This window comes from Pipistrellus hanaki (genome assembly GCF_964339955.1).
Source record: "Pipistrellus hanaki genome assembly, chromosome: X".
Classification (NCBI taxonomy): domain Eukaryota; kingdom Metazoa; phylum Chordata; class Mammalia; order Chiroptera; family Vespertilionidae; genus Pipistrellus; species Pipistrellus hanaki.
The window spans coordinates 68,168,746-68,195,669 of NC_140524.1; the positions used below are offsets into that span (position 1 = coordinate 68,168,746).

Sequence of the window (26,924 nt, forward strand, 5' to 3'; positions counted from 1 at the left end):
GGGAAGGGCAAGAAATATTCAAAGTGATGAAATGCAAGGACTTACAACCAATATCACTCTACCCAGCAAAGCTCTCATTTATAGTTAAAGGTCAGATAAAGAGCTTCACAGACAAGAAAAAGCTAAAGGAGTTCATGACCATTAACCAATATTACATAAAATGTTAAATGGTCTTCTATAAGAAAAAAAAGGTCAAGAATAAAAACAATAAAATGGCAATAAATACATATCAATCAACAATTGAACCTAAAAGCCAAAAATACTCATATAGAGAACATTTTAACGGTTACCAAGTGTGAGAGGAGTTGGAGGTATGAGTGAAAAAGGTAAAGAGATTTAGAAGTACAAATTAGTCATAGCCCGTGGACCCCGACAATAGACAGTGAAAGCCTGAGATAGGGCAAAGGGGGGAAAATGGTGGACATGGGTAATACTCACAACAAAAAGATATACTAAAAAAATATTTATATCCGCCCCTCTAAAAAATAAAGTGATTAGCATATATCTATCAGTTTTAAAAAATTGAAATAACTTTCTCTGGCCAATGTGGCTCGCAGGGGTCCTCAAACTTTTTAAAGTGGGGGCCAGATCACGGTCCCTCAGAGAGCTGGAGGGCCAGACTATATGAACTACTAATTCCTACTGTAACACCTCGGCTGCGCTCACTGCCCAAAAAACCTGGCGGGCCGGATCAGACTCCTCTGCGGGCCGCATGTGGCCCACGGGCTGTAGTTTGAAGACCCCTGAATTAGAGCATTGTCCCATACATTGAAAGTTTGCAGGTTTGATTCCAGTCAGTGCATATACCTAGGATATGGGTTCGATCACTAGTTGAGGTACATATGGAATGCAAAAGATCAATTTTTCTCTCTCACATCAATGTTTATCTTTCTTTCTCTCCTTCCCCCTCTCTCTAAAGCCAATAAAAACATATCTTCAAGTGAGGATCACAAAAAAAGGTAAGAAATCCAGTTAAATATATGAACAAAGATGAATCTCACATATAAGGGTGGGCAAAAGTAGGTTTACAGTTATAAGTGGTACATGAAACAGTGTACTCTTGTATTATTTATTATTTATTTGTATTACCACTGTAGACCTACATTTGCCAATCCCTGTATATAATTTAGAGTGAAAAAAACAAGGTACAAAAAGAATACATTACAGAATCATTCATTTTTATAGATATGAAAAGCAAAATAGCAAAGACAAATAATGGTTACTTTGTATCAGACACTGTTCTAAGCATTTTATATATAATAACACTTTTCAATGCTCATGATAACTCTATAAGAGAGGGACTGTTATTAATCTCAAATAGATAAGGAAGCTAAAACTGAGAAGTTAAGTAACTAACCTAACCTCAACTGCTGAGTAAATTGAAGAGCTAGGATTCAGACCCAGGTAGTCTGCCTCCACAGTCCACATTTTAATGGCTGTACTACATAAACCAACACTAAAAGTTGCTTAGGGTAATTCACCTATGTGGGCAAAGGGAGCAAAAGTCATAATAGGGTAGGAAGGTCATATCTAAAGATTATCAGGAGCATAAACCCATAGCACTTACATAAACCACTGCCCTCTTTATGTACATACACACCAGACTTCCAGTGGAAGACATACTATGAAGAAATATTATGTTAATGTTCTTTTTTGAATTTTTAAAATATATTTAAAATTTATTCTGAAATATATTCTGCACAAATCACAATAAATGTTCAAAATTGAAACATCTGTGTAATCAGCACTCAGATCAAACAAAACAACATTAACAATATCAGTAAGAGTCCCCTTAGACCAGTTTTGTCACTGATAACCCCACTTTGGGTTAACCATTATCCTAGCTTCTAATACTATCACTTAATTTTACCTGTTTTTAGAGTTTATAGAAACGGGCTCATATAGTGAGTACCTGGTTTTATAACTTTTTTTCACTTCAACCTTATACAGGAATGAACAAAAGTAGATATATAGTACATGAAAGGGTTTATTCTGTGTTATTCTTTATTAACTAGAGGCCCAGTGCATAAAATGGGTAGGGTTCCTAGGCCTGGCTGGCGATCAGGGCAGATCAGGGCCTTCCAGCTGCAGGTTGGGCTTCCCTTTCCCAGCTGCAGGCTGCCAGGAGGGACCAACCTTCATTCTGCACCACCCCCTAGTGGTCAGTGCATATCATAGCAAGCGATCAAACTCCCAGTCTCCCCATCAAACACCTGAGGGGACAATTTGCATATTAGGCTTTTATATATAGATTATTATATTATTTATTATTTCTGTTGTTAATATTATTATTATTAACATACTTTGCCCACCCTGTATTTGTTAGATTTATCCATATTGTGGTAAACATCAGCTCTAGTTCACTCATTCTCATGGCTGTAAAGTAATATGAATTTATCACAATGTATTTACCCACTCAATTGTTGACAGCCATTATCAATTTTTTTTCAGTCTTTCCATTGCATCCCCACAAAACCAGGTTCAGAGTGGAGTGGAGTGGAAAGCATACAGTTTCTGGAGTAACAAAAATCTGCTTTAAGCTTGCTTCTGTTAATAACTTGGTATTACATATCATTTATGTGTTATTGGACTGTTTATTTGGCCATTATAAGTCTTGATGTATGATATGGATAATAATTCATAGCTGTGATGACATATAGCAAGTAGCTAGTAGATAGTAATTATTACTATTAGGCCTATAAAAATATTTGATGTTGGCTTAAAAATCACTTATGGATTACTTTCACATAACTTAACTCTTGTAGAATTCCCCTCTGACAGGGCATGCACTGGCCTTTGAAATGCAGGGTAGACATGTATCCTACCATGTTTCTGCCTTGTTCCATCTTCTGTATTTTTTTCAATCACATCTGCCTCCAAATCAGGTCCTTATCCTAAACTTCTTTCTATAATCTCTATTCATGGAGAAAAAACAGCAACAAGTCTGACAATCCCATGTTTTATAGCCAATTCCTCCTTGCCTGACATCTAGTAGGTGATACCATAGCTTCCACAACAGCTCCAACTTTCAAAAAAGGGGGCTAAATACATCCTCTGATGTGTCACACATTTTGGCTCTGGTTCCATCAGAGACCACAAAAGCTTGATTCAGTGGCTGTTCCTCTCTGGCAAGGGCATTCTTGTAAGAGAACTAAAAACATCATACTGTGGGCAAATCTGACAAGACCCCAAAAATATGAATCAAAGGGTACAAATGCTTTCCCTGTCATGTGTCTAAAGGGGGTGACTGAGTCTTTATTCTCCAATGGATAGCCCAGGATTCTGCACTGCAGGATGAAAGATCCATTATGAACAGAGATAGACTGAGCCTTATTTATTCTCCCTTGACCTTGGAGAGAAAGGAGCAAGTTGCATGGTGCTGAGAAGGGAAATAATGGTGGAAAGGGTTCTTCTAATCAAGTGATATCTAAAATATACACATACTGGTGACTCACCAATTTTGTGTGTGCTGGGACTTTTGAGAGGTAAGAGGGATAGAAAGAGTTAACCAAACAGGGGTTTAGCATAGGTAGAACAAGAACTCTAAAGCTAGTAGACAAGAAACTGGAAGAAAAAGGGCAAATAAGTGGATCATACTTGATCTATCCTAGTCAGCAGAAATAAAGACTTAGATTAACTCAATATAAGAAATATCAAAGTGCATGGACTCAGAGCCAAGAAACTTGAGTTCAAATCCTGGATTTATCACTTGCTTTTGTCACTGTAAAATAAGCCTAATAATAATCACCAACAAGATTTAATTAAGGTTTCAGAATAGAAAAATAATGTTATCAACCCTAACAGTGAAAAATAAAGATGTGGCTGACAAGAGTTGAAGGTTAAGAGGTAGTAAAGGATGTCAGAGGTGCTTAATATCTTCATCTTACCAAGCTACAGTAAAGGAAAAAAAAAGGTTAATGGAGTAAATGATAAGGGTCTAAATATATTAAAGTACAGGTAAGCAAAAGAAGCACTAGAATGATGTTATAATTGTCAAAAATTTCAAGAAGAGGAAAAAAAAAGTATGAGCAATGATCTCCTGTATTCATAGCATGAAGAAATAAATTATAAACTTGATAAAGAAATAGCAATATAAGCATTTTTTTCAAAAATACAAAAATAACCATCCAAATAATAAATGTTTTTATCAGACAGATGGGGTTGAAAAAATACAGAAGATGGAATAAAGCAGAAACCTGATAGGGTATATGAAGTTGCCCATAGTATGATATTTTTTAAATGGTTAAAAATGAATGCCTATGAGGAGTAGAGAAATATGGGAGACTGTTGAGATATTTATAGATCTTATTGTACTACTTTATATATTTTTAATATATTTTTATTGATTTCAAGGAATAAGGGAGAGGGAAAGAAATAGAAACATCAATGATGAGTGAAAATCATTGATCGGCTGCCTCCTGTTTCAAGAAATAAAATCCTATTTTAAAGGAAATAGTGCCACAAGAGTCCACCAGATAAAACAGATCCAAGGGAAATTGCTTTGGCTAAAGTAGGGAGCACCACATAAACAGTTTCTGGGTGGGGGGTGGAGGGACCTCTGATGGAGATGATACCTGTGAAATCATTTAGCGGGTGATTTCATACTTGGGAAGGCAATCAGAAGCCATTGGAGAACAGAAGCTATTTCTCAAAGCATCACAATGGTTAACCTGATGGGAACTGGTTATCTTTGTGAAATGACTCATTAGAAAATAGCCTTCTGACAGTTTGTTATTGAATAGCCCTATCTATTTGGATGCAGTCACCCAAGTGGAACCGACAATAGAGTTCATTGGCCTACAAATGGATTTTGCAAAGTAACTTGCATTAGCCCGTTACATCTCTGACCAACAGCTCAGAATCTATCCATAAGAGAAAAATTATTTGAGCATCACAATTCACTCCCCCCCCATATTTGTCCCATTACCTTTCCATAAATTTCACACAAAACAATTATTTCGAGTGGTAATAGCATCAGTGTCATTTGAAAAGTTTAATCGTGTTTGATAACCAAGATGTTTATTCACAATGTGTCCCCTCTTAGTTCTCAGAACTTTGTTATTTTGTGAACTTTTAAAAAATATCTATGACAAAAAGACATCACCAACATCCTGCACTGCTGCAGACACAAATCTGAAGGCCTGGTGACATGAAACCTTTCCATAAATCAGTAGCTTCTTGGGAAACATTCATTGCCTCTACCCTTTATTTCTGCCTCACTCATTAAGTTCTATTTTTTGATTTGTAAATCAGAGTAAGGCCATCATAAATTGGAAAATTTCATTGGAAGCATTCTATTCTTCCCATTTTGCTGCCAATGATGATGATGGTGATGATGGTAATGGTGATGATGATGATGATGATGATGGCGACAACAACAATGACAGAAAACAGGTACTATTTTCAGGTATTGTCCCAAGAACTTTATATTAGAATTTAAAAATCACTCATAGTCACATTAAAAAAGGGAAAAAAAGATTTCCATTTTATATCCCACATATGAGTGAAATCGTATTGTTCTAAACTTTTTCTGTCTGATATATTTTGCTTAGTTTCACCCGACAAATTTAATTTTTAAGATCCCCCCCAAAGGGAAAAAGTTAGGTGAAATCAGCTTCAATAATATATTTTATTTAACCAAATATAACCAAAATTATATAATTTAAAAATGTACTCAGTATAAGGTATTAATGAAACATTTCCATTTTTTCATATTATCCTCGGAATAGTTTATATATATAGTACACTAAATTCTGATATGCCAATTTCAATTATTAACAGACGCAAATTTAGTTAATTGCCCTGATAATTACAAACAGAATAGATAATTAGGGAGTTATTTGTCCATGGTTCATGTTGTACACATGAGAAAACTGAAGCCCAGAGAGAAGTGGTATTTCTCATAAAGGGAAATGAGCCCTATTCTGACAACCAGAAGGACTGAATTAAAATCCAACCTCTACCCACAAGAGAAACCAAGATGGCGGCATAAGTAAATGCCTAACTGCAGCTTCAACACAACAATTTAAAAAAAAAATACAACTAAAATACAAAATGGGCATTATCCAGAACTACAGGAAAGTTGACTGACTGGAAATTCTACGACTAGAAGGAAAGAGAAAACAAGAAGGAAAATCAAAGGAGCTGTAAAAGCCTAAGGTACAGAGACACTGTGCTCGCGGGGAGAGGAAGGAGCCAGAGAGGAGTGGTGGCAGAGTGCCTGGCTGGCATTCCCTAGCGGGAAGGAGATAAAAGCTCTGGACTGTGCTGAACCCCAGCTCCGACAGCACTGAACCCCAGTTCTGGGCGAGATTCTGGGGACCCGGGCTCATAAGGAGGGAGTCTGAGCTGTAAGGCAGAAACTCAGGGGAGTGGCGAAAGGCAGTCCCGGAGGTACGCATGTTGTGCACAGAGGACAGACTATTGACTCTGCTGCTAGATTGCCTTAGCGGGAAGGAGACAAAAGCTTTGGACTGTGTTGAGCCCCAGTTCCAACAACACTGAACCCCAGTTCTAGGCTAGACCCTGAGGACACAGGCTCATACGGAGGGAGTCTGGGCTGTAAGGCGGAAACTCAAGGGAGTGGCGAAAGGCAGTTCCGGAGAGAAGGGAGTGTTGACTGAGCTGCGGGATTGCCCTAGTGGGAAGGAGACAAAAGCTCCAGACTGCTCTGAACCCCACTTCCAACCTCATTGAACTCCAGTTCCAGGCTCATTGGAGGAGAGCCTAGACTTTTTGGTACTAGGCAAAACTCGAGGGCACCTTTCTCTCAGAGGTACTTGCAGCGAGTACTGAAGGACACAGAGGAACACTGAGACTCAGGAACCTCATAGGGCGAGGCTGACGAGAAGCCAAAGCTGTAGACTCCACCCTGAAACTCCTCCCTATCCAAGCTGAGCACATATGCTTTTATAATTTTCCAAATCTAGTTGAATAAGGCTTTCTCTTGGCATAGAAACAGCTGATCCTCACAGCCAATTGGCCTGGAGGTCAGTTCCTCCCAGTGATACCAACAACAATCAAGACTTAACTACAACAAGGCTGTACACACAGTCCACAAAAGGGGGCACCAAGAGTGTCCACCTCAGCTAACTGGGAGACTGACCCACTGAACCATATAGGACACCTTAGCACACAAAGCCACCCTACCAACTCAGGGAAGCAGCGAAAATGCCGAGACAAGGAAAGAGATCACAAACTAAAGAAATGGAGGACAAAAAGCAACTGGATATAGAGTGCAAAACCATGCTTATAAGGTTTTTCAAGAATTTCCTAGAAAAGGCCGATAAAATAAACGAGACCTATGAGAATATGATAAGGGATCAACTAGAAATAAAAAGGGATCAACTAGAAATAAAGAATACATTGTCTGAAATAAAAAATATTATACAGAGTCCTAAAAACAGAATGGAAGATCGCAAGAATCAAGTCAAAGATTTGGAACATGAAGAACCAGAAGACACTCCTCCGCAGAAGCAAGAAGACAAGAGAATCCAGAAAGTTGAAGATAATGTAAGAAACCTCTGGGACAACTTCAAGCGAACAAACATCAGAATTATGGGGTTCCCAGAAGAAGAGAGAGAGCATAATACCAAAAACATACTGAAAGAAGTAGTGACAGAAAACTTCCACCACCTGGGGAAAGAATTAGACTTATAAGTCCAGGAAGCACACAGAACCCCAAACAAAAGGAATCCAAAAAGGACCACACCAAGACACATCATAATTAAAATGCCAAGAGCAAAAGACAAAGAGAGAATATTAAAAGCAGCAAGAGCAAAGCAGGTAGTTACCTATAAAGGAGCACCCATACGATTGTCAGCTGATTTCTCAACAGAAACCATGCAGGCCAGATGGGAATGGCAAGAAATATTCAAGGTGATGAATAGCAAGAACCTACAGCCAAAAGTACTCTACCCAGCAAAGCTATCACTCAGAATCGAAGGCCAGATAAAGAGCTTCACAAATAAAATTTAAAAAAAGCTAAAGGAGTTCATCACTGCCAAACCAGAATTATATGAATTGCTGAAGGGGGGTCTTTAGGAGGAATAAAATAAAGATAAAAATTATGAACAATAAATATTACATAACTATCAACAAGTGAATCTAAAAACCAAGGGAATTAAAAAATTTGATGAACAATATTAACTGGTGAATATAATAGAATCAGAGGTATAGAAGGGGAGTGAACTGACAATTCTCAGAGAAAAGGGGAGTGATGGGTTCGGGAAGAGACTGAACATAAACTGTGCACCTATGGATGAGGAGACAATGGGCAGTGGGGAAAGGGCAGAGGGTGGGGTGGGAACCTGGCAGAGGGGAACAATGGAGGGTGAAAAAATGAGGAACATTTGTAATAATATGAACAATAAAGATTTATTTTAAAAAATAATAATAAATAGCCGAAACCGGTTTGGCTCAGTGGTAGAGCGTCGGTCTGCGGACTGAAGGGTCTCAGGTTTGATTCCAGTCAAGGGCATGTATGTTGTGGGCACATCCCCGATGGGGGGTGTGCAAGAGGCAGCTGGTCAATGTTTCTCTCTCATCAACGTTTCTAGCTCTCTATCTCTCTCCCTTCCTCTCTGTAAAAAATCAATAAAATATATTAAATAATAATAATAATAATAATAATAATAAATAAATAAATAAAATAAAATCCAACCTCTGCCTCTTTCTGGTTGAGTGCTTCAGACATTACATCTCACTGAATCTTGGTGTCTTTGTTTGTAAACATGGTATAATAACCTCTACTGTACAAGGCTTCTCTGGGTTTAAATGAGAATATAAATCTATATTTGTAAGGTCCTACAAAGCACATACCACCATCAATAAAGTCAGAGGAGCCATCTCCCAGCAATGCTGGGTCTATCAGTCTGGGCCCAATAAAGAGATAGAAATCACTATAAAGAATTCATAAACTATAAATTTACTAAACTTAAAAAAAAGGAAATACAAGATATAAGGAAACTAACTCTGTACAGTACCACAGGCTGAGGAAAGGTACCCCAGGGAGAATGAATTTGGAATGGGTTTAGATCTCACTGAAAAAGGTAAATAATTTAAGCCACTGAATAGCAGAGAAGTTAGTTAGCTTAGCCTAATGGTCTGCAGTAACTAAGTAAGAAGGAGGTAACTCTCCAGAATACAGATGGGGAAAAGACAACCAGCAGCCAGTGGAAAAGGTATAGAGAGGATGGGGGAAATCCGTAGACTTAAGTGAGCTTTGTAGGGCCGGCCTGCTTCAGTGGGAACATCTTAAAGGTACAACTAGGCTTATGAGGGCTGACAAAGGAAGCATGGAGTATAAGCTCTTTCATAAGTCTTTATTCAGTAGATATGTCACATAGGGGACCTAAAGAGGAAAGGTGGGGGAAAGCATGGGTGGGGAGCCCTTCAGGGAGAGACCTGCAAAAAGATTATCACCAGGCCAGGCGGAGGCTTTGAAATTACTGAGGGACCATGTATTCCAGGTGCGTGGCACAACCAGAGTCCCACCAAATATCTCACTCCCACTCTACTGGCCCACCTGTGCAATAGCCAGAAACTTTAGGAGTACTCTTCCTCCAACAATGTCCCCTAGCACCCTCTGCCGAGAAAACTTAACATCTTATGCGCTGTAAAGGAGAGATGTTCAAAGGAATTCTGTCCACTTTCACACAACAGGTATTGTGGAGTGTTCAAACTGAGAGACAATAAATTAATAAAACAGAGGGGTAGAATGGAAGCTACACTTTCTTGTCCTAATTGCAGGGCTCTGTCTGCTACCTTAAATTTTACTACTAGGAGAATTTTATATGGTTTCTTGAAAATGACTCTCACACCAAATGTTGATCACTTTCCTTGTATGAATACAGGTTGGTTCCACTGATAAAGTAAAGAAAAAAAACTGATAGGAATTTAACCTTTCCGAGTCTCAGTTTCTTCATTGGGATAATGGATATTATACATCCTACAGGTTTACTGTAATAATTAAGGAAGGCAGTGTATGTAAGATCCTCAGCCCAGGCCTGTGACATAGGAAGTATATAATAGAAATTCATTTCCTTCCCCTCAGATGACATGAGGTCAACCACTGCAGCAAATTCTTCCTTTCCTTTTTCCTATTCCCATCCAGGAATGAATGGAAACCATGTGTAAAGATTTTGATGTCATCTATCCTTCATCCTTTTTATTCAGTATTGTGTAACAATTATCAAATCAATTAGCAAGTAGTTAATTATTTTCATACCACACTTGTGATTGTAAAGATTCTTCTCTCCTATTATATACTTGTCCAATTAAGAATTTAAGTTAATAAGACTCCACATAAACTAAGTGGAATCCAGAATTGCTGTGCTGTCCAGAGAACTGGCTTTGCTTGAATGCCAATCACTCAAATAATGTCCATGTCAACTTGAATGATGACATCAAGCAATGGGAGCACTTCTACTAGTCTGCTATTTCTTCTAATAACTTGCTACTTTCCTATCCAAACTGTTTGTCATGGATATCCCAGATAATAACCACTGAATGCTATGTTCTTACTATTAAAATGGCCAGACGCTTGGTCATGTTGCTACATTTAGTTCTGGTAGACACTCTTGATTACATGGTGCATACATATTGTAGCTCACAAAATAGGCCTACACTTAGCTGATAAGAATAAATTTCATGGTTATTCATACCCCTTTATGAGAAACTGGGAAATCAGTATTCTGTAACTACTCAAGCTGAGATTAACTGGCATAAAGCTGTCCAACTGAAATTTCTACATTGAAGGAAATGTTCTATATTTGTGCTGTCCAATATAGTGGTTACTAACCACATGTGCCGATTGAGCACTTGAAATATGACTGGTATTACTGAGCAACTGATTTGTTAATTTATTATATTTGCACAGCTATCAGCAACTATATTGGACAGCACAAATCTGGATATTATGGCTTAATGGAATGAGAGATTTGAAGCTAAAAAGATCATTAGATCTAAATCCTGGCTACCTGTCACTTACTAACTATATAACTTTAGTCATGTTCTTTCCTCTGTCCAAATCTTAGGCCTCATTTGTAAATGTGTCCTAAAATTTAGACCCTCAGATGTGTTTGCTGATAATACAAGAATCTCACAGGTCTGTTGTAATTAGAAAATTAATATAAAGCATATAGCCTAGTGCTCAGTACATAAGTAGTCTTCACTTTTAAAAAATAATTTTTTATTAATTTCAGAGAGGAAGGGAGAGCGAGAGATAGAAACATCAAAATGAGAGAAAATTGGTAAAATTACAGAGAAATGCCTTCAATATTCCTGCTCTCATCCATCAGCTGCCTCCTGCATGCCCCCTACTGGGGATCAAGACCGAAACCTGGGCATGTGCCCTGACTGGGAATCATGACCTACTTGGTTCATAGGTCGATGGTCAACCACTGAGCCACAGCAGGCAGGATAAGTAGTCTTTAAACAATAGCTATTATTATCAAACTCATTTGCCAGATGGAGAACCTAAAACTCCCAAAGGAGAAGTATCTTGTCCAGAGATACATAACTAGTTGAAGGCATAGCCAGAAGCTAATTAATTTTCTCATGTTTCGATCATGAGTTTTCTTATCGAGATAAACCCTTCTCACCCCAGAAAACTGAAAAGTGGTTGCCTAACAACTATTCAAGTTCTGTTAAAAAAAAAATACATGTTATGTATATAAAGCAAATGTACCTTGGTGAAGCCTATTTGCTCCTTCCGAAAACTTTCCAGGGGTTTGATCAGCAAGTCACTAGCATTGTGTACCTAAAGAAAAAGGAAAAAACACACAAAACAATTTTTAGTTTAGCAAAATCAGTACAAGATTCCTTATTACTAGAGCATTTCTTTGTAATACACCATACTGCAAAATGTTAACCAGTGTGCTGAGTCTGGGTTTTGTTGCTGTCATTTTCCTATGTTGGTCTCTTAAAATCAAATCCTTTGAGAGGAAATGAGAGCAGGAATATTGAAGGCATTTCTCTGTAATTTTACCAATAGTATGATCAGATATTTTAATTGGAAAATATTCAAATAAATCAACAAACTACAAGTGCTGATGAGAATGTAGAGAAACAGAAACCCTCATGCACTTGGCCCCCTGGAAAGGCACCCGAGCATTCTATATTGGCCCCTCTTGCCCTTTTAGCCAAAAGGGACCCTCTCTCATAATCCAATTGCCCACAGCTGTTGCCTGAGCTTTCTCTTCATGCCAAGGTTGAAGCCCCATGATGGCTGGTACCCTGGATCTATCTCTTGCCCAGTGGGGTGAGCTGGGCCCTCCCTGGAGAAGAAACCCGGGTTCCCCAAGATATGTGATCAGTGCTGGGGCCCCTCCAGCAGGTGAGTTGATCCCAAGGCAGGTGCTAGGTGTGGAGGCCACGGGGGCATAGGCTACCAAGGAGATAGAACTGAACCTCACATCACTCTGCTTGGCCCCGGAGGATGGCTGGTTAGCCAAAGAAGGGTAAGATTCCTCAGGGAAGGAACAACATAAGACAGGCACAGTCGCAGAGGGACCATCAGGAGAGAACTTGGGGGTCAAGAGAGGTGGGGCACAGACCCTCACTGCCAACTTTGCAGGGGCCTGAACCCTCACTCCTTCTGAGGGAGGTATCCTGCCCCCATAGCTGCTTAGCTTCCCATGCCCAGCTCAAATCAGGACCCAGGTAACAGGATTAAAAAACGATGGTATATCTAAACAGTGGAATGGTATGCTACTCCAAAAATGAAGGAACTCTTACCATCTGCAACAGCATAGATGGACCTGTAGAATATTATTCTAAGCAAAATAAGCCAGTCAGAGAAAGATAAATATCACATGATCTCACTTATTTGTGGAGACTTGGCTGACAACAGCTGCCCTCTCACTGCAACAAGACTTGTCTTTCCATGGTGTGGGGAAGTGGGTTTTTGATATCTAAATCCAGGCTAGCGCCAGGAATGCTCAGGGACTACTCAAGAAGGCAAATAATCCTTTCCACAAATATTTACAGGGTAAAATAAGATTGTTGATAGAGTATTAAATTTGACAGTAAAGTAGTAGTCAAGTTTTTAGGCTAATTTAAATTGGCTAATTGAAATAAACAAATATTCTAGAAACATTAATTGTACTGGACAAAAAGCGGTTCCTAAAGTGTTAACTAAAATTTGTATTCATGGTTCATCTCAGGGTAAAATTGTGTAACATGTAATGAACCTAAAGCAGTCATATTTTAATGCAAAAATTAAAATTTAAAAGCTATCAAGACTACATTATAAAATTTCCAAAAGCCTCCCAATATTTAAATAAAAAGGGGGCGGGGGGGTAAGTAGAAGAATATCATGTAAAGAAAAATATCCTGGAAATAAATTACATCTAGAAAATTTTTACTTTAGAAAATTAACTTTCATTTGTAACGCTATCAGCAAGACACCCATGAAAAACACACAGGGTGTCAAAACAAGCCAAAGAAAAATCTTTTGGGCAAAAAATGAAAAAGGATCACAAGTCATATTTATAGAAAATATTCTTTTATTAACTTTTAGTGGAGAATATGTTTGTATATTTTCAGAAAACAACTCCGAGACCATGTGGATTCCTGCAACAGAGAAGAATTGACAGGACTACTCCAGCCATGAAGACAGATGATAAACAGTCCAGAGATGGAAGATGCTGATGATGCCTTGTCATACTAGCAGTTAGCAGCTGTGCGTCACTGCAGGTTGCCCATGACCAAACTAGAGAGGGTCACACCTGCGTTACCACCATTTGTCCACCACCCAGAACTAAAATATCATTGCTGACATGTACACATAAGGAACTATTTGACATTGAAATTGGTACTCAAAAGAACTGTTGGCCCAGAAAGAAACTCACTACAGACTCATTCATTTGCCTCTCAGCATAACCATTATTGCTTGTCTCATTTTCGGTTCTTATAAGTGTATTTCTAGTAGCACATAATCTCACTCATACAGGGGAAATCATGAACAACATAGACTGATGAACAAGAACAGACCCAGAGACAAGGAAGCATAGATCAGATTGTCGGACCTCAGAGGGAAGGTAGGGGAGGGTGGGGATAAGGGGCAGAGATCAACCAAAGGACTTGTGTGCATGCATATGAGCCAAATGAGTGGTCACAGACAACAACGGGTGGGGGCATGCATGGGGAGGGGTTTGGGATGGGAATGGGGGGATGAGGACAAATATGTGATACCTTAATCAATAAATATTTTTTTTTTTTAAAGAAACCCTCGTGCACTGCTGGTGGGAATGCAGACTGGTGCAACCACTATTGAAAACAGTATGGAGTTTCCTCAAAAAACTAAAAATGGAACTGCCATTTGACCCAGTAATCCCACTTCTAGAAATATATCACAAGAAACCAGAAACACCAATCAGAAAGAATATGTGCACCCCTGTATTTATAGCAGCACAATTTACAATAGCTAAGGTTTGAAAACAGCCTAAGTGCCCATCAGCAGATGAATGGATTAAAAAACGGTGGCACATAAAGAAGTGGAATATTATGTTTCTCTAAAAATGAAGGAACTCTTACCATCTGCAACAGCATAGATGGACCTGTAGAATATTATTCTAAGCAAAATAAGCTGGTCAAAGATAAATATCACATGATCTCATTTATTTGTGGAATATAATGAACATAAACTAATGAACAAAGATAGATCCAGAGACATAGAAGCATCGAACAGACTGTTCAACCTTAGAGGAAAGGTAGGAGGAAGGTTAAGAAAACAACCAAAGGAGTAGTTTGCATGCATATAAGCATAATATGTGGACACAGAGGGTAGGGAAATGAGAGCATGTGCTGGGAAGTGGGAATGGCTGGCAAGAGGTCAATGGGGGGGAAAAGCAGACATGTGTAATATTTTAAACAATAAGAAATTTTTTAAAAAGAAAAATATCGAGTCATGTCCAGAAATACACAAATGAGGCCTGAAGTATGTGCCGTAAGTAGAAAAGAAAGAGAATGAAAAATACATGAAAAGGCCAATTGCACCAAGCACAAACCACTTCATGGGAGGCAAATGAGTTAGCAATAATAGCTTTAGGATAAATTGTTCTAGTCTCCTTCTAGTATGTCATAAAACCAGAACATTTCCTTCAGAATTTTGAATATTATTAAAAGCAACACACAACACTAGACCAGGCCTCCCAATTACCTTATTATAGATGCTCAGAAGCTGATAGAAACAGACTGTCCAGGTACTAAAATATTGGCATTGATATGTTCTAGAGCACATGTGTCAAACACAATGCCGGCGGGCCAAATCCAGCCCGCCAGGCCTTGCAATGTGGCCCGCACCGCGCTGTCATCACTGCACTCCGCTGTCAGTTTATGACATTGTCAGTTTATGACTGTTCAGTAAACCATTCGGCCCGCGATTTAGGCTGGATTTTAGATTTTGGCCCCTTCTCTGATTGAGTTCGACACCCCTATTCTAGAGATATAAAAACATCATCTCTAAACCAGATGGCCAAGGACCTATTGATGGGAGAGAGCCACCCACCCGCTGGCTGACATACAATTCAGGAAGAACACTGCCCCACGGGCAGTGTGACATTGAAGATCCAGGGGTAATGCTGCAGGAGAAAGTGAGGCCCACAGCGTCAGTGCACCGGTGAGCTTGGGGGGATCGGAGGTGGATAGCCTCGGAAAAGATTTGCTGAGGATCTCTGGGGTCTCGGCAGAGTCTGATTCTTGGCTCTGTGCTGAGCACATGGGTTCTTACGCTGTTACGCTGCACTAAGCTGTACATTAATGGGTGTGTGTTTAAAAAATATTCTTTTAGCCGAAGCCGGTTTGGCTCAGTGGTAGAGCGTCGGTCTACAGACTGAAAGGTCCCAGGTTCAATTCCGGACAAGGGCATGTGCAGAGAGAGATATATAAAACTTTGTCTTTATGTAAACCTCTTGGTATATGGCATCTGCTCAAGGAAGCAAGTGGGGTTTGTTTCTTCACTGGTGTGAATTATTTGCAGTTTATTGGAGGACTTTAGCAAATGCATCTGAAGGGCTGAATTTTATGATGCGTTGCATTAATTTTGATCTACTAAACGATGTGGAAATGAGAGACTGGCTTTCTTATCAGATAAGACATAAAGTATCAGTAAGACAAAATAAGAAAAATAGAAGACATTCAAAAGCCAATTTTGACCAGTCCTGTATTCTCGAAACTAAGAAGCAATTTTTAAAATACCACTAAAAAGCATGGCAAATTGGGGTTTTGTATATACATTTATCCAGGTCTTACTGTTGCAGAAAACTGGAGAAAAACCAAGCAATGCTTAGAGAAATGGAATCACATTTTATTATTATTAAGCGTAGGCCCAGAGAAAAAATGCCTTGCAAATTCTGGGCAAAGAAACATGGAGGAAGTTTCCCTATTTATACTTTTTCTAGCTCTTGGTCTCCCAAATAAAGGATTTTTCCAGTCCCCTTTGCAAGTTCTTTAAGAGCCCTATGTGCTGGGGCTTTGAGACCTCAACCAAAGTCTTGGCCTGGCACTAGCACTGATAACTTCATCTGGGGAAGGTTTATGGTCTCTCTGGAATGAGAGTAGTCTTATTTTTCTTGTTATTTAAGCAAACAAGTGTTTACAGAAGCCAAAATAGCAGGATTAAAGTTTCAAACAGCAGGTTTTTTGTTTTTGTTTTTTATAAGATGGTTGTTTCCATTCCCCACATGAGTCAAATCATTGACTCTTTTGGGTCATTATTGGGGTCAGAGTTATATTGACCACTGAGTACTATGAGTTTGATAGAATTAATTTTCTGCCAAATAAAATTAGTGGGCCTGTTTATAAAATAAGGGCCAGGAATGAGGGCCAGGAATAACCTCTAGAGGGCATAAAGAGTACTGGACTCTCTATTTTGCCTGGGCTGTCTTAAGCCAGGTGTGATGAAGCCACTCAGGATCCCGATGACCAGGACTGCTGTGGGGATGGTCCTTTCCAGGTAGGGTCAGTCCTTGGGTGGCAAATTTCTTTACCAAAACTGTCACCAGGGTAGAAGAGATGAACCAGATCAGAAGTTTGTACAGGAAGAGTATCTCAGACGTGCTTCTGGACTGCTTTCTGAGTAGACTTTAAAGCCTGTAAGAACTTGAGTAAAGATTGGTTATGGTTTTCAGCTTTTCTAGATTGGGTTTCTGTGTAAGCTGGTGAGGTGGGTAGATCAGGGTCTGGAAGAGTCACTAGAATCTATAGAGGCCCTACTTGTTTTAGGGCAGCCTCCTGGGTGGCTTCGTCTGCTTCCTTGACAAGTATAGCAGTGGCTACTCCTGCTCAGAGGCAGGCAGGCTATCTAGATGCAATGGGATCAAGTTTTGTGTGGTTTTTTTTTTTGATAAGTAGGCTACTGTCCTTTTTAGGGGCCGAGACTTTGGGTGAGAACCCCTTTGGCTATACCCCTTGTCTTACATACGTAGAGGTGGAAAGACTTAGTTTAATTTGTTAGCCTCAAGATCCTTGCTCTGAATTCTTTCAGGGAAAATGGACATTGGTGGTGTTTTTCTGGCTACTTCCATGCTGAAGAAGGGCAGTTTTCTTTCAGAGCCAATATATCCTTACTGTCTATCAGAGGAACGATGAGGCCTGGGCATAGAAGGAGGTGGGCTTATGACCTGGCAGAGACAAACTGTAACAAAAGGTCTGTTGGAAGAGAAAACATTTTTTTTGGTTTTAATAACTTCTATTGAAATAAAAAATGTTTCTCCTTAAAATTATCCTTCTGTTTATCAAAAGAGCCAAATCAAGACTAGTTTATTTATTGCATTCAGTTTGGCCTGATTGTTTGCATAAACAGAATAAGAATGGTAACTGACCATCCTTGCTGGAATTTCATGATTGAATCTTAATGTGCCCCCATTGGACCAGGAAACGAAGCCATCCAAGCTGCCGTCAGGCTTGCCAGCAGTATCTGCTGAGATAGGTGAATCCCTCACCTGCAGGGACTCTAATCAGGCCTGTGCCCTAGGCTTCAAGGCCCATCTCAGCAGCCCTCCTACTCGTTGTGGCCTAGAGTGCATGGCGTTTCCGCAGGGACACAAAGGTGCCCTTATTACTCCCCTTCTACTCTGATCAACCACCAGAAATGGTAGGGTAAGGGCCTGATGCTCCAACGTCAGCTATTTTCAGGGCTACCAAGCAGGATACCAGACTTTCTTTGTGGGACTTATATTGGCTTCAAGTCTTCAGAGTCCAGACAGGGGTCTTTAAAACATGATACTCCAATCAAAGTTCTCGATGACTAAAACCACTATTGGAAACCAGTCTTATTGAATTTATGCAAAGAAATGCATTGCCATGATTTATTTATTAAGTATTGCCAAATTTCAGAGGAATTATATAAGGTGATAAATATACTGACCTGCTTTAAGATTTTCTGATTTTCCTTGCCAGTCCTTTCTATGGACTCTTTAGAGTAATATTTTTCTAAATGTATGATAACAAAACAGTAACTGCCTTTAAATGACAAGAAGAAATTTAAAATGTATCTATACCAAAATAGTCACAACTGTCCCTGTAGTAGGGTTCTCCCTACTTGACTTGTCCTTAAATTAAATATGGTCTCTGTAGGGGTGACATGCCCTCTCAGAACAGACAAAGGGAGCTTTATCCCTTCAAGGGTCTCACATTTCACAGGACCTCACGGGGTCTGTAATTCCTGTAACAGAAGGCTGGTACTCACTACTTTCCTCTGTTCCAAATAGGTCTCCCCCAGTTTCCTAAAGTTGAGGTCTGTGCTAACCCTGACATGGGCATGGTCACATAGGCCTCCAAGGCAGTATACAGGCTGCCAACTGTCTCTCAATAGAGACCAAAACCTGATAGGTATTTTTCCTTGCCCATTTGGGCACCTGTCCTTTTGGCAACTATATTCAAATCTGCAAGAGAATGAAAGGTTAATATATTTACATAATGAAGTAAAACACTGCTCCTGCGGCTTCGTCTGGAAGCCAAATATGATACATTGTAGGACTATACAAATTTCTCAGGAGGTAACCAAAGTCCATTACACAGTTTTCTGCAGGCCACTGTCAGGGCTGTGTATGATGGCCAGTTTTTCTTTCTAGCCACAAACACAGTCTGTCCAATTTCCCTAAAATGTATTCTGGCATGGGAGAAAGTTGTTTGCTGCACACAGGCAGCTTAACCCCTAACAACTGGTCTAGGACCTCTGCCCAGCAAACCGCAGTCTATAAGTTCAATATGCAGCCTCCAGTGCTCCTAACCCAACAGGGTCTCGGCCAGTCCCTCAGTCAGACTCCTCCTCTCTGGGAGAGTCTGAAAGTCCTGAGCTCCTCTTGTAGTCCTGAAACCTTGCAGCACATTTGAAAATGGGAAACTTTACCAGCTTCATCCCCAGCCACTTTCACAAATTACAGGGTCCGTTGCTTGTCTCACTTTCCTATTGTGAGGCAGAGAAAGACAATTCCTACAGAAGAGAGAAATAGAAACAGTGGGAGATCTGGAGAAAACTACAGACTACCGCTGTAACAGTCCTCCCTCCCGGAGGCTGGGGTCTGACCTGTGGAGAAAATGACTCTTAGTTAGACTGGAAAAGAAGGCAGAGGATGACAAGGGTGTGCAGGGAAATTTCTTGTGGACTGAAATCATGGAGGGCCTCCTGAAAGAAAAGATCTTTAATCCAGTTACAGATGCTGTCGGGATCAAGGGAAAGACCAGGTTATGTCCTCTAGGAAGATCTTAATAAATAACTGAAAATGGCAAGCCAAACAAGACATACAAGATATATAACCAGAGAAGACAGGGTTTATGAATAGATGATTATGATAATACTAGTTGGATTTATTTTTAACATTTCTCTTTTCCTTTATACATTTCACATTTTCAAATTAGCCTTTAAACCTTTTTTCTTTGTCCTTTAAAAATGCATAACCATGCCTCAGACTTTCTATTCAGTAATTCCTTATTCTTAGAAACCTCCATCCTTTAATGTTTACCAAAAAGTAAAACAGCCAGCATTTCTTAGATTAACATATGAATATATTTAAATGTACTTTTACTTTCAAGAAAATATACTTTAACAAAGTATAAGAGACCTTCCTCCTTAAGAGCAGGTAAATTAAAACATGTCTAGTAAAAACTGCTACATTCTTCCTTATGCAATTTCAAATATATTGTATTGATTAAATTTAGTATTGGAAGTGTTAAAGAGGACAAAATAGGGGCAGAGAAAGATTTATTATGCTTTGTAAAAGCTGTGGCCTTGAAGAAACCAGCCAGCACAAATCAACAAAAACTTTCTCCCTGATTTCCCTTTCTGCATTAGCCATTTACTCTGTAGCAGGAGAAACAAGACAAATTGTCTGAGATCCTGTATATTCAGGCTTTTTACACTCAAGGACACATTCTTACTACCTTTCATTTCTCCAACTATCCCCAGCCTAGGGCTCCTCTATCTCAGCAGGCTGAGACTGAATTCCACTGCCTCTACCCTATCTCACACCTGCTCTGGAGCAGCCCTCGGCTCTCCTCTTCCCCTACTCCTAAACCAGCCTCAAAGTGCCCCCTTCCAGAGATTGCTGGTGCAAAATCTGGCTTCATGCCCAGGGCCATGCAGATAGTCTCCGCTGGCAGCCTCCCCTCTAGTCAGAGCTGGTGCTGTTGTTGACAGAGACCCACTGTAAATCCATCAGGAAGAGCAGGGAGGTGGCACGTCTCACAACCACATGATTCTCTGCTTGATAAAAGGGCTGAAAAAGCAGCCCACAAAGCAGTTTACCCAGGAAAGCCATAAAAATTCAGCAGACCTTTTCTCTCTCCCTACACAGGCCATGAGAAAATGTACTAATCTTAACCCCATAAAGTTTAGTAAGGGAGAAAAGGGTAGCGGTCTAGCCTTTGTTTAAACTTCTCTGAGTTGCAACCTTTACAACTCTTATACCTCTAAATTAACCTTAGAATTTTAAAATTTTAACCTAATACAGTAAAATCACAAATCAGGGAAGAGCAAATTATAAGTTCTCTACTGTACAAAAAAGAGATAAATTCCTCTAGCTAAGTGGGCTAATTCCCTCCATGATAGCAAAAGTATCTGGGGGGGGGGGAGGGGGGGGGAAGGAATCCCAGCAGCTGCTTGAGACCTTGGCAGTCTGTCACAGAGTTCAACCTTTAATAAATCAATGTTTTAACCAGACAACTCAACAGAAGTATAGAATAAATCAAAGTAGCTTTGGCTTTTACGCAGATTCTCACACTTACATTTGTATACCAGACAGTCCAAGTTTTTTACTTATACCAGATATTTACTCAGAGTTTAAACAGTCCATATGATTCCTAATCAATTGCCTGAGAAAGCCGTATGACTTTCGGAGAGGTGATCAAGCTCCCCCTTCCACTCATTGGGAGTGAGTCTGAATGAGACTGGGGCCCCTACCTTACTGATTCTGTTGACAGGTCCAGAAGTGTTCATCTACTCTCTCCAAATGCTGGCCGAATCCTAGGCTGAGGTCTGGGAGCACCCAGAGCGCGCACCCCATGCCCCCACCTCCCCACCTCCCCATTCAATTCTGCTAAATCAGCAGAGTGGTGCATCCTGGAGGCCTATCCTGCGCCCCAGGGCCCCAAACCCAGCCCACACACCAGAGGCCAAAAAGGCCAACCACAGTTGATTTCCCAGTGTTTCAGGGAATCATTAATATTGCAGAAACCCAGAGAAAAACTAAGCAATGCTTAGAGAAATGGAGTCACACTTTATTACTATTACACGCAGACCCAGAGAAAAATGCCTTTCAAATTCTGGGCAAAGAAACATGGAGGAAGTTTCCCTAGTTATATTTCTTCTAGCTCTTTGTCTCCAAAATAAGGGTTTGTCTGAACCTATTTGCAAGTTCTTAAAGAGCCCTATGTGCTGGGGCTTTGAGACCTCAACCAAAGACCTGGCCTGGCACCAGCACCGATAACTTCATCCAGGGAAGATTTATGGCCTCTCTGGAATGGGAGTAGTCTTTTTTTCCTTATTATTTAAGCAAGCAAGTGTTTACAAAAGCCAAAATAGCAGGGTTAAAATTTCAAACAGCAGCCGAAACTGGTTTGGCTCAGCTGTAGAGCGTCAGTCTGCGGACTGAAAGGTCCCAGGTTCAATTCCAGTCAGGGGCATGTACATTGGTTGCGGGCACATGCCCGGTAGGGGGTGTGCAAGAGGCAGCTGGTCAATGATTCTCTCTCATCTACGTTTCTAGCTCTCTATCTCTCTCCCTTCCTCTCAGTAAAAAATCAATAAAATATATATTTTTTTAAATTTCAAACAGCAGTTTTTATATAAGATGGATACTTCACTACAGGTACTTTGGATCTCCTGTTTTATATCCAGATATAAGTCAAGGTTCAATTAAATGGACAAACTTTTATCCAATCAAAGAGCTCTACTAGCTGCTCTGGTACAAAAAATAAAGACACCAGTGACTCTTGATTAAAAACAAGAATTGTTCGACTAAAAGTACCAGGCTGTCACTCTTGCCCCACATGCTCTATACTTCTGTGGATTATGGATTATGTGCTATTAACTTTGTATGCCCACATGGAAACAAATTAAGTCTTGGTGTCAGATTCAGTGCAGGGAGTCATTTATTGAACTATGTAGAGGTTTGAAAACATGGCCAAAAAATTTTGTGACACTCCTCTCATTGTGAGGTTAGGTCTCTGTCCCCTACCTTGAATATGATGGATTTGTTACTGCATGGAAACAACAGAGTACAGAAGAATTGATACTGTGAGACTGGCCACTTCTAAAGAGAGTAGCATGTGTCAAGCTGCTATATGAGTATTCATTCAGGTGAGCCCTGGCATATGTAGGTATTCAGGTTGTTTTTTGTTTGTTTGTTTGTTTGTTTTTTGTTTTTGTTTTTTGTGTTCCAAGAGGCATTTTGTTGCATAAGCAAGTGTCATACCAACCCATAAGGCTACTGCTTTTTATATGTTTGGCCTGTCTCAGTCTAGAAAGTAGTGCATGATTCACCAAAATTAGAGTCTATAGTTTTCCCTTAATCACATTGGCAATATTGCTGCTAGTCTCCTACAAAACAAATAGATACTCTGAACCTCTTCATCTCTTTGACACTAATTGGTTATTTTGCTACTTTCTGCCAAAACACAGAGCTAGAGATGTATGAAAAGGTCACACTGAAGCTTGTTGCTGTTTTCTTTTTCATTCTGTTTTATCCTTAAATAACTTAAAATTATAGCAACTACTTATTCTCTATCAACTGTAATTAGAAAATAAATTAATTTTAAAAAGAAGAAATCTAGCAACAATTCATAAATGCTGTCCCTTATTCCCCTTTGTGATCACTGCATCCATTTTGTGAGCTCTCTAGGAGAAAAGTTCCTACCTGTTATCTAAGGGCAGAATCCCCAGAATAATAAGTGACATGCTAAACGTATTAGTGAGTATAACTAATCAGGTTTCTATTGAATGAAGCACATATTAACACTAGATAGGGCATTTAGCAAGATAGAGATGGTATTCAATCCAGTAGTGCAAAACTGTTTAGGAATCTTGGATGGTTAACCAATTACCAAAAGAAGGCATGTAGGACAGACTGTTTTAAATATCATGGGCCATTTTAAGTTATATCCTCAAAGACAGACCTTGCACACTGCCTATAAAGTGCCCTTCAGAGTCATAAATGCATTTAGGCAAACCTCCTATCTTTAACCATACAGGAAGTCTGTCATTCAGACTGCTAAAGGTCACCTTCTAAGGTACTACAACCTCCCCTAGGGTACTGTTTAAGAAATCACAGCTAGGATGCTCCTTTTCATTTCTTCTGTCCATAGTTCTTTCCACAATTTAAATTCATTCCTGAGAGTGATTAGAACATTTGCAATTGTCACACGCTAAGACTTTGAACTTCCTATTTGTTCTTCTAAAGCTTCTTTTGGTCTCTTCTTAAAGAAAGGATCAAAATTGATTTTAAAAAGCTTATTAACATCTCCCACATTATCCATACTGGGGTATTGGAGTCCAAGAAACAGAAGAGGTGCAGTTAAGAAATGAATTTCTGGCATATTGTGAAAGGCCCTCATTGAGCCTAACCTTCATGGCATTCATGAAATTACTGGTAAATGGGAAATGGGGAGCCAACACTCAGTGCATAACTGAAGAGTTGTAGAGACAAAAGGGCACAACATAATTTAAGACAGAAGAAAATGAGTCACTCATTTGGCAAATAGCCAGCAAGAGGGGTGAGAAAAACATTATCTCAAAAGATGAATCGTACTTCAATATTTGAGAGCTTTGCAATTGGGTAAATAAAAGAGATCAAGAGCCAAAGAGAGCACAATTGAGCTTTTTCTAATAGTATTTGAATAAAATGGGGGTAAATGGCTGTAAGATCAACTTTGGCAGCAGTCCATAAACTCTTCAGGCAGGAAAAAAAATATTTAGTAGAGTGTGGATTAGTTAGTAAGTCAGATACCAGATTCCAATAAAACTACCCATAATGGCCTTTCAGTACCCTTAGAAGCAAATATTTTGAACTAAGAAATTTTCCAAGTGAAATTTCCATAAGCAAAATCATGGGAGCAACAAAAGGTAACTAAACACAACACACATAATCAGTGTTTTTTTATATTAATAAAACACTTAAATATTCATTATATTTGGAGTATTTAAAACAACTTTTAAAGTTGAAGACCATTTTCATCATTTTACATATAAGGAAGGAGAGACTCAGGGAAATATGTGATAAATCTAAAGTTAATAAGTATATTAGTGGAACAGCCATTATTAGACCCTAACAGTCTCTAATTCTCTTACCTCCAAGCTCTGCCTTCAATGCTACATCTCTGGAAGCCTAGATGAAATGACAACAGTATTCTGAGAAGCCAGTACCACAAGTTGAAAAGGAAGAGTGATTACAGATTAAAGAACTCTTGATATCTGAATAAATGGGCTTAACAAAATAGTCTGCCAATAGGAAGACACCCTATGAGGGAAAGAGAAGGTAAAATTCTTTGTTGTCCTCCACAAAGTTCCAACAACCAAAGGAAGAAATGAGCAAAAGACCTGAACAAACACACCTTACCAAAGATGATCTACATATATCAAATAAACATATGAAAAGATGCTCTACATCATACATCAGCAGGAAAATACAAATTACACTAGCAATGAGATCTCACTATACACCTATTAAACACATTGCAGACCAGTAGTTTTATTGCTAGCTTTACCCAGTGGCCAGATAAATTTCTATTGAACGAGTTCAAAAATTGTTTTACATAAATGTTAATGGCACGCTCTAAAATTAAATACCATTGCATTATTTATTACATGTTCTTACAAGCTTATTAGTATATCTTTTTAAAGAATTCTCATGATTGGCCACAAGCCTTAGAACAGAAAACCAGAGAATTCTTATGATCAGTCTGCAATGTGTTCAAAGGGTAAAATTCAAAATACCTGATAGCATCAAATCTCGCAAGAATGTGGAGCAACAAGAACCCTCATTCAATGCTAGTGGACATGCAAATGCTACAGTCACTTTGAAAGTTTGTCAGTTTCTTACAAAGCTAGCCTTGCTACTGTCATAAAATCTGGCAAATTCATTCTTTGAAATTTATCCAAAAGAGTTGAAAATTTATAGCACAAAAATCTGCACACGTTTATAGCACCTTTATTCGTAAATGCCAAAATTCTAAGCAATCAGGATGTCCTTCAATAGGTGAAAATATAAAGCAACTGTAGTACTTCCCTATAATGGAATATATATCAGTGATAAAAGGAAATGAGTTACCAAGCAATGAAAATATGAAGACATGAACAATCTTTAAATGAATATTGCTAAGTTAAAGAAGCATATCTCAAAAGGCTTCATACTGTATGACTCCAATGATATGACATTCTAAAAAAGATAAAACACAGTAAAAGGAAAGATCAATGTTTGCCAAGTGTTCTTATATAAGGGAAGGAGAAAGGGATGACTAAGTTAAGAACATGGGCATTTTAGGTTTGTAAAAACATTCTGTATGATGATACTTTATTGGTGAATTCATGTTGTTACCCATTTGTCAAAACCCATAGAATTTTCAACACAAAGAGACAAAGAGTAAACTTAATGTAAACTATGGACTTCAGTTAATAATATTATGTTAATATTGGCTCATTAATTGAAACAACTGTATAATACTTGCAAGATGTTAAAAATAGGGGAAACTGTGTGTGGTAAGGGGTAGGGGGCTATAGGAAGTGTATGAAATCCCTCTGTACTTTCCTGTAAAACTAAAATTGCTGTAACTATTAAAGTTATTTTAATTAAACTTTAAATGTAAGAAATAAGTTTTCATAATAGATTTGACTTAATCAATCATCTATAATAATAAAAATGTAATATGTTAATTAGACCAGGCAGCCGAACGACCTTCTGGATGACCTTCCAGAGGAAGCCGGGCTGCAAGGGCCCAGCCCTTTGCATGAATTTCATGTATCGGGCCTCCAGTATGTAAATAAAGCCCATATTATTTCTGGAAGCAGAGACAGAAATAAACGGATAATTTGCTTAAGAACAAAAGGACCACAATTTTGGTGAACTTATTCAACAGTCCAGTTTAGTGTCCTCTGAAATACTTTCTCACTGAAATGAATAGGAATAGCATTTCCATACTAATTTCTCTTTACCTGAGATGCTAAACTCTCAGGGTGAGAGCTTAAGATAGTATAACCATATCTATTTTCTAACTGTCTTTACAGTACCAGGAAGCCATGAGACAAAAACCAAAACAACAGAGCATCCATCTAACCAAAGAAGACAGGAAAAATCCCCAATATAAGCAATGATCTAGGTGTCAGGTCCAGGGGCAGTGACCTACCATCATCATCCTTTCATTTTCAACTTCATTGAGTAATTCAGCAAATTCCTTGAAGGATTCAGCTGGAAGGATAAAAAATAAATAAA

General features: G+C 39.0%; 1 protein-coding gene across 2 annotated transcripts in view; it reads right to left on the bottom strand.

The window, feature by feature from the left end:
- OPHN1 (oligophrenin 1) overlaps positions 1–26,924 on the bottom strand; it is a 307,777-nt gene that overhangs the window by 181,956 nt on the left and 98,897 nt on the right. For both annotated transcript variants that reach the window (XM_084869543.1, XM_084869542.1), the window contains exons 4-5: positions 26,839–26,900; positions 11,690–11,761 (exon numbers count right to left, since the gene is read on the bottom strand). In XM_084869543.1, the coding sequence (XP_084725669.1) occupies positions 11,690–11,761; positions 26,839–26,900 (134 nt within the window). The remainder of the gene's footprint in view (positions 1–11,689; positions 11,762–26,838; positions 26,901–26,924) is intronic.